Raw genomic sequence first — 8,338 nt, 5'->3', positions numbered from 1 at the left:
GCTGCACGTTCCTTGTCAACACAGAAGACTAATTGGTTAATGGACCAATTTAACAGTACAGTCTTGGGCTTAAGAAAAAAACAAACAATGAACTGTAAGAAGGACACTGAGAAGAATTTCCCAGGTCAGAGGTACTGTCATTGTTCAGGGTAGCCTCTAAAAACTGTTTTGGCCTCTACTAAATATGGTTCTAAAATATGGCATGATCCCTGCAGCATGCCTTCCACCCTGTAAGCTTGATATAAAAGCACTGCTTCTCCAGGCAAGAGAAATAGTGGTGCCTAAATCCTTCAGGAGCCATCCGGCAAGGTGCCCCCCAGGAATGCTGCTTTATCAACTCATGCGTTGAGAAGAGCACCAACAGCTGCAACAGATTTCACTCCTGGCCTACAGGAAAAGACATGAGAAAATCCTCAACACTCTGCTATAGAAATGGCTCATTCCCAGGCATGGGGAAGCATTTATTCAACCAAACAGCACTAACACTTCTGTGGAAACAGAAACTGTTTCCACACATGCACCATTCCAGGGAACTGTCAAATGCAGATAAGCAACACGACAGAAGGTATTTTACAGCCACCTCAGCAATCTGCCCCCTGGACTGGATTGTTTTTTTTAACTTTAAAAAGATGTTTTTTAGAAAATACTACAAGAGAACAGAGGTATCTAGAGTAACAGGCATCACCTCTCATCTTTAGGTATTCCCCTACACAAAAAAATTGCTTCATCATTACAGAACTTCTTCCATTCTTTTTTTCCATTTTGCAGAACTAAGAGTCTTAATTGTCTGTCTTTTGTCTTCTTCACAGGAGGAGGCACCAAACATGACTGACAGCAGGAGTAGTCCCTCCGTTGAAAACTTAGAGAAATGTATTGGTAATAATTTCTTCCTGCTGCTGGTGGTGTAGGATTCCAATGCCAACTGCTGGGGCTGGTAAAGGAGGTCTACTCACAAGACGGAGCTGAAATTTGAGTCAGGAGGAAATGATTAATGAAGCACAAGCATAGGATCGCATCTTGAGGTCCTATGATGCCGTGGCTGCTGTCAAATACTGGGCAGTCCCGGCTGAAAGTAATGCAAGAAGTTATCCTCCATCTCCCAAAGACCATGGCTCCAAGAATATGACAGTGCATGATCTGCCAGAGCAAATGGCAGCTTTGGATTCTCCTCCTAGTCACTTCAAGTATGTTGTTTCCTACCTGGGATCTTTCATCATCCTGCCTACTCAGACTAAATACCTGGTAGAAGAAAGTTCCGGTCCTGCTTGTCACCACTAAATGGTGCTATAAAGAGCATAAGTAGCTTAAATTAGAACATTGAGGCATCAAGATTAGTTTTTTGCGTAAGGACCACAGAATTTTGCGTTCAAGAACTTCAAAGCTCATTTTAAAGACTAAAACACCATGGGAACATCTTACCTTAACCCCCAGCTGCTTTTCAAACCGTGGTGACACAAAGGACCATGGACCCATATTCTGTGGTTCTTCCTGACTCCAGATGAAGGCTAAAGGAAGGATAAGGGTACATTACACGTGCACCTATTTATCTTTTCAGCAGCTCAAGAAAAACAGTTTTTTTCCTTTTGCAGCACCGCTACCTCTTTTGTCATGGCACTGTCTTTGAAATGAAGGCTTGCCAGATTGAATTCCCTTGCAGGTCACAGCTTGCTGAAGTCAAACCAAAAGTATGTCCACCATTAGGGTATACTGTGGGTATATTCTCCTTTTCTACTGCCATTTTCAAAAGCTACTTAAAGGACTGGACTGCAAAGACCAATGCAAAAAATGCCCCAAATGGTTCACTCTGACTTTCAGTAGTGCTTTATGGAAGGTAACAATAGCAGAGAGACAAGTTCTCTCTTACGCACAAGTGGTAAACATTCGTATTATGCCATTCCAGAAACACTAGATGTATGGGAGGAAGAGCAAAGAGGGAAAAGCCACTACGACTCTTCATCCCAAAAGGCAGGCAACAGATTCAGTTCAAGTACTTCAAAGAGTCTAGAAACACAAAGGTAAAAATCTGGCTGACCTTTTGCACGGCTGTATTTGCTCAACTCTTGCTGTAGAGCTTCCAGGGGGAAAGGGCACAGTTCTTCGAGTCTCAGAATAGCTGTATTGTGCTGTTTCTCTCCTAGTGTTTCTCTTTGCTTCACCAGAGCATAGTAATGCTTACCAGAACAGAGCACCACTTGGGTGACACTAAAGAAAAATAAGAATGTTTCCAAGTTTAGTGTTTTACAGAAACTTTATGCAGAACAGCTTCACACTTTCAACAAAACCAACCAGCCAAACTTTAAAGACAACTTTATGAAGCTAAATTGATATCCTAGACCATCTTTTCTCTTTTTTGCCTTCCCTTCCCTCCCACTCCCGTCCAACAGTTGGCAAACTAACTTTTGGGCACAGTATGCCAGAGCCCAGAGGTCTTGCTTCCTCAGTAATCATGGGAAAGTTATCTTACAATGGGACTCATCTCTCTTAGCTTTAACTATCTAAAAATTAAACACCTAGTCAAAGGTAGTCATCCATGCGCTCTCCATAGAGAATAAACCAGAGAGGGAGAGAAGTACCTCCAGAGGACAATTCTCTCCCATGCCAAAGAGTAACTGCCTGCTGGAGATATGCAATACCGTCCAGTAGTCAGAGAGGTCTTGGCTGCCTAACCTTACTGGACAAAGGCAAGGAGATAAACCTCACCCTTTGTGCCTCACCATCCCACTTAAAAAACCCAAGATGCTAAGATACTTCCAGCCTTTTGATTGTGGGTGAGGATGCAAACATCAGGGATGCTGTCAGACTTGGGTACGGCTGGGACAAGGACTAGATAAAAACCTTAGGAGGGAAAAAAAATGAAGGCCAGAATTGCCCATTGTGAACAGAATTCTCTATAATATTTGAAGGGAGGGAAATATACACACACAATTTATTATTGCCTGAACTTCACTTCATCAGCTCAGGTGTTCCAACACCAGAACAAAAATTCTGCATCCCTTCACATGACAGCTGCTCCCAGTGACTGTTAGCTAATGGGCATGGTGCAGAATAGCGCCATAGTTACTAATGGCGCTATTAGTAACTATGGTCACAACCTCCCTGTGGGGGCAAGGGTTGAAAGCCTGAACACTTTACTATTATGCAGACAGATGTGGTAACTACCAACAAGTAAGCAGAAGAAAAGGACAGAAACAAGTAAAACTAAGTCACCCACCACAAAACATTTTCCCCTCAAAGTCACCTCTTTCATATCACCTCAAAATTGAGCTGTTAGGTAGGAGAAAGGGACAGGACACCCTTTCTGAGCTTTTCCTCTAAGAAAGTAGAGCTACCTGTTCGGATCTACTGAGGAGTCACCAATGACAGGCTTGAATGTTGTCCTTGGGGCCATTTCTTCAAAACTTGATACAGCAGCCTACATGGGGGAAGAGCTGGAAGTTACCTTTTCCCTCAGGCCAGAGCTGGGGAGAGGATACTGAGACAGGGTTTTGGTTAAATACAAAAGATACAGTCTTCCCTCTCCCTCCTATTCCCATTCTCACTACCACTGATGAAAGGTGGGATGGTAAGATTCCCAAAAACACTGCCAGACCTAGAATCAACCCTCCTTCTAGCTCACCTCCACCCAGCTTTAATCTTCAATCTATTCAGCCCCAAACAGGCAAAACCCCGTCAATTTGACCGCAAAAAAATAAAAATAAAGAGGAAAAGAAAGTTTTTGGCTTACAGGGAGCCTGAGTAACACTTTGGGAGAAGCAACAATGAGAGGTTTCCTGAAGTTTCGGACCATTTGCCGCCGGAGTAAATGGAAATACTGTGCTGGGGTGGTGGGATGGACAACTGACATGTTGACCTGGTCCCCATCGACTCCCTCTTCTGAGCTGTCACACATCTACGTAAGGGGAACACAGCAATACCTTGTCAGGAAGCAAGCAGTGAGCCAAATATGCAAGAGAGGATGCAGGCACGTAAGGCACACTGACTAGTATAAGAATAGAAGAGCAAATATACCAATTCAGACATTGATTGCAAGGGAAGGACTTCAGAGAAGAAATGGCGTTAGCATTTAACTGGTAAGATTATATCTGAACTGTATCCTAGCACACTGTAACCAGGGCATGACAGTTTTGCTAACAGTGGAGAGGTCATGACTTCTTCATCTGAGTGGCAGCATCCCTCTAAATATGCTGCAAACCCCTCCTTAAGCCATTACTCAGATTAAAAGCTTTCATTTACTTACTACAGTCACAAGGATTTTTTTAATTTTTTTTTCTAAATGTGCCACAGATTTACTGATATTAAATAGTGTCCAGCATTCTGTTTGTATAATCTGTGCCTAGTGGACAGATCTGCAAGTGGTTTGCTTAAGAGGGTGGCTGCCTGTTTCTGATGCCAACCCCCAAAATGTTTTCTATAAGAAGTGCTCATTAGAGGTCTGCTATGTGCAATTCAGCAATTCTGTCTTGCTACTGGACTCATGCTGTGGTACAGTGACATTGCTGACAGCAGCAATCAGAAAAAAGACAGCCAGCAGTACAGAAGCATGTCCCACTAGGGCTCTCTGCTGAGGGCACAGGGCCTCTGCAAACATTATGCAAACCCCATGTTAGGAAATTTCATGCTACCACACACCCACTTGGGTAGGTGACAGAGATGCAACAGGAACAGCAAGCACTTATTACAAGGTTCAATCAGAGTCTTGCACCAGAGCTGTTGTGGCAGCATTTAAACCAAAACTGCTTCCTCATCACTTCTAGACTTACACCTTCTCATCACAGTACCCCTTCTTCCTCCACTTTCAGCCCAGCCTGTTCCTATCTCATCATGATGGTATGATCCTGGTATGTCTCCACCTTCTGATGTCACTAGCAGGTACACCAGGAATAGCGCATTTTGCGGCCAGACTCCCAGAGCATTGATTGCCAGTGCTGTGATGGGGTATATGTGAATCTGAGAAGTGTGGCAGGGTACCTGTAGGAACCGTTCCATCCGGCAGGATGAGTGCTCAGGCCCTGCACCATCATAGCCATGGGGAAGCAGAATTACTATCCCACTCTGGAGAAGCCATTTGGCCTCACCTGAAAACACAAAATGAGAAGGAAGGAAAGAGTGATTTCCACAGAACACAAAGCCTCAAAACACACATTACTTTGCATACACTACTCAGGGGGGGGGAAAAAAAGAACAGCCAATTTCTACATCATTAAATACAAGCCTGAAACATGCTTCTGGCATTTTGCCATGAGATCCACAACAGTGGAACAGCACACGTAAGATGATCTGAAGTTTCTGAAATTATCATGTAACTTCAGGCTTCCAGAAGAGTTAAGCCTCCATGTGGAGCACGTGACACGGTGAAGATTTTAAAACTTAGTTTAAAACATCACCACAGTATGCAAGAATCCTCTTAGTGGAATTGTCCTCCTGACTAACAGGGGTCTCCCTAACCATAATTCATTGCCTATTTTCTGCATACCTTGCCATCTGGTTCTCTGCAGGTGTGACCCAGGCAGCGTCCTATGAACCAGTCCTAACTACCACAGCAGTGCTAGCCACAGGCTAGTTGCCCTGAGCTCTGTCAAACCCCCTGTGCTATTTAAGGGATTACAGTCAAATCCAGGAGGTAATTCATCCCAGCCTCAAATACATGTTGAGGATGGGTGGGACAAGAGCGCCTCTGAACTTCCATCTGTGATTACAGAGGGAGTGCAGAGGTCTACATACACATACATACAGGACGCTTACATACAAGGCATCCCACTCTAGAAATCCATCTTAGCATTTTCTCAGTATGTTCCAGCTCAGAGAGATCTTTTATCTGAGCACTCAGAAAACATGCTAGAGTCAAACTTAAAGGTTGGTTGTAAGGCGTTGTTGGGGGGGGGGGGGGGGTGTTTGTTTGTTTGTTTTAAATCATCACTATTTTCCTTCTGTAGTGCTTCAGGAATTTTTCAGATGCCTCATGAAGGAAAGGGACAGCCTAAAGAGCTATCAACTATATATACACATAGTAAAATAAATTGCAGGGCAGGCAGGGGAGGACGAGAAAGGCCATTAATATAATCAACTGTCCTTTTGGAATGGCTGTCTTCTGCCAAGGGTGGGGTGTCTTTCATTTTAGATGGATGGTCTTCAGAGAAAAACTGCACAGAAGTCAGGACCACACAGGCATGCTCACAAGACTTCTTGAGAAAACAGACTTCTTTTCTCAACATGTTGCCCTTTTACTTTAAAGATGAAGGGTTTTCTAAAAATGTGCTTAGTAGAAATGATTCATTTTTAAATATATTAGCTCCTTGTACACTCACCTCCAGAGATGAAAGTGTCAAATATTATCTGGGCTCCATTAAAGAAGTCTCCAAATTGAGCTTCCCAAATTGGCAGTAACTTAGGGCTCTCAATACTCATTCCATATTCAAAACCAAGCACAGCTTCTTCAGACAAAGGACTGTTACTCACCTAACAAAAGGAAATTGTTGGGAGGGGTGGGTGAGGAAGAAGACAACCCAGGGTTAAGAACCTTCGGAATCAGGCACATCAGTGTTAAGCACATGTGCTCCTAAAGGGAATTGATGGTCACCTCTTTTTTTTTTTGCTTTTGAATGAAGACACTGAGGGGAAAAGAATAATAGCTAATCTCTCAAGGAAAAGCAAAAGCCCTTGTTAAATTTTTAAAGATGATAACAAGAAAGAATGGGGATGGCCTGACAGTTTTTGTCTTTCTGCCTGGGGTTTGCCAGAATATACAGGCTACCTACATTTGTCTCAGCAGCTTTAAAATATGCATTCTGCTTCAGCACAACTTGAAGAAGGTTGTCTTGTGGATCACAGAACCTACCTCTAGGAAACCCTTCTGGTCTGGGGACATATGATTCAGAGGAATATAGGTATCATCTGTCTCTTGGCAAACCAACATTGCGTGTCGTTGGCTAAAGGTTCCTCTGCCAACATCTTGTCCACTTAGTCTGATATTAAACCCTTGCCAAGCAACAAACAAAACACTGGATTAGCAAGTCATGTAAAAAGAAAACATGCAGGACAATAACTCCCCACTTCTAAAATATTACTTCTCTTGTTACGTCTCTTCTTGGATTTCCCCTCATCAGCAACATGAAACTTGAGATGGAATTCTTAACCAGCAGCAGCTCCAACTCACAAGCAGAGAGATGCTCAGACATTTCTCTTCTCTGCAGCCAAGAATTATTTTGTGGCAAATGGTTCAAACTACTGAAGCAAACTGCAAAAAATGTGCATTCTGTATCATATGTAAATGGAGATATAAATTCAGGCTAGAGAGGAGGGAAAAGAAGTAGTAGCATGAAACACACTCTAAAAGTATTTGGGGGGCCCCACTGATGTCAGCTGCATTGCTCCTGTGCTTAGCTCTATGCACAAATGTTTTGGGGGAGTAGAAGGCAGCAACAATTCTTTGGAGGCATTTAGTACTCAATCTACAAATACTAGTGACATACAGGATTCATATTTACCTTCTCTTAGTACCATGCAAATGCAAATTGTCAGATTTATACATCATCCCAATCTTTAGAGTTAGAAATACCTAAGAAGCCTAATGTTATACTTTATTGACATCAAAGCAAAAATACTGTCTGCTGTCTAGTTGCCTCTTACCTTGGCTCAACAGGGAACCAAAAGCTAAAGTTTCAGCTGTTGCCCAGTCCAGCTTTTTTCCTTCCTCCATTTTTTGCACTCTTGACTAAATAAGTAAACAACAAAGAAAAATTACCATTTTGCCTTTTTCCATCTGTAGCTCTTTTGGTGGCACAGATAAATATTAGAAGCTAGGGAAAAAACAAAACACTATAGAGAGAAATGCCATATTCCTGCAGGCAGCTTCGTTTGGTTTGGAATATACAGAGTCTTATTTCAGCACATCCTGAAGAAGGTTGCCCTGAGGACCATATGGATGACCCATGTGTTCACTTAGCAGTCAACAAACTGTGGACTGACAAATTAGATCTTGGTCTGAAAATACTAAAATCTTAGCACAGCACAGAGTGTACTCTTGAATGACTTTTGGTTTGTCTGGTAAGCAGTGATGAAAGATACCAGGCGTAAGTATTTCAGTCTCCAGAACTCTCCCCTGTTCTGGCCTGCAAAACTGCAGACAAATGATCATACCCAGCTGTGGTGTTCTTGCCTCGGGCTGGGAAGACAAGAACATCAGTTTTCTGCAATATTCAACTCACAGTCTCTCTATGGCTGCCAACCAGATACCTGTGCATGGTCATCAATCATCAAAGGGAAACATTCACGAACCCAAACCAATCCAATTATTGCACACAAACTTATGAGCTATCAAAAACTGACTGTCAAACTTGGC

At 42.8% G+C, this 8,338-nt stretch overlaps 1 protein-coding gene across 2 annotated transcripts in view; it reads right to left on the bottom strand.

Annotated features, from left to right (window-relative positions):
* Positions 1-427: 427 nt before the first annotated feature.
* DHTKD1 (dehydrogenase E1 and transketolase domain containing 1) overlaps positions 428-8,338 on the bottom strand; it is a 206,926-nt gene continuing 199,015 nt past the window's right edge. For both annotated transcript variants that reach the window (XM_049814433.1, XM_049814432.1), the window contains 9 exons: positions 7,627-7,711; positions 6,836-6,975; positions 6,306-6,456; positions 4,969-5,075; positions 3,725-3,889; positions 3,330-3,412; positions 2,033-2,202; positions 1,420-1,505; positions 428-962 (listed from right to left, as the gene is read on the bottom strand). In XM_049814433.1, coding sequence (XP_049670390.1) covers positions 861-962; positions 1,420-1,505; positions 2,033-2,202; positions 3,330-3,412; positions 3,725-3,889; positions 4,969-5,075; positions 6,306-6,456; positions 6,836-6,975; positions 7,627-7,711 — 1,089 coding nt within the window. In that variant the 3' untranslated portion in view covers positions 428-860. The remainder of the gene's footprint in view (positions 963-1,419; positions 1,506-2,032; positions 2,203-3,329; positions 3,413-3,724; positions 3,890-4,968; positions 5,076-6,305; positions 6,457-6,835; positions 6,976-7,626; positions 7,712-8,338) is intronic.

Source organism: Accipiter gentilis, chromosome 11, assembly GCF_929443795.1.
Source record: "Accipiter gentilis chromosome 11, bAccGen1.1, whole genome shotgun sequence".
NCBI lineage: Eukaryota > Metazoa > Chordata > Aves > Accipitriformes > Accipitridae > Astur > Astur gentilis.
Note: the sequence above shows the minus strand (reverse complement) of the source record. Positions and strands in the feature narration are given on the sequence as shown.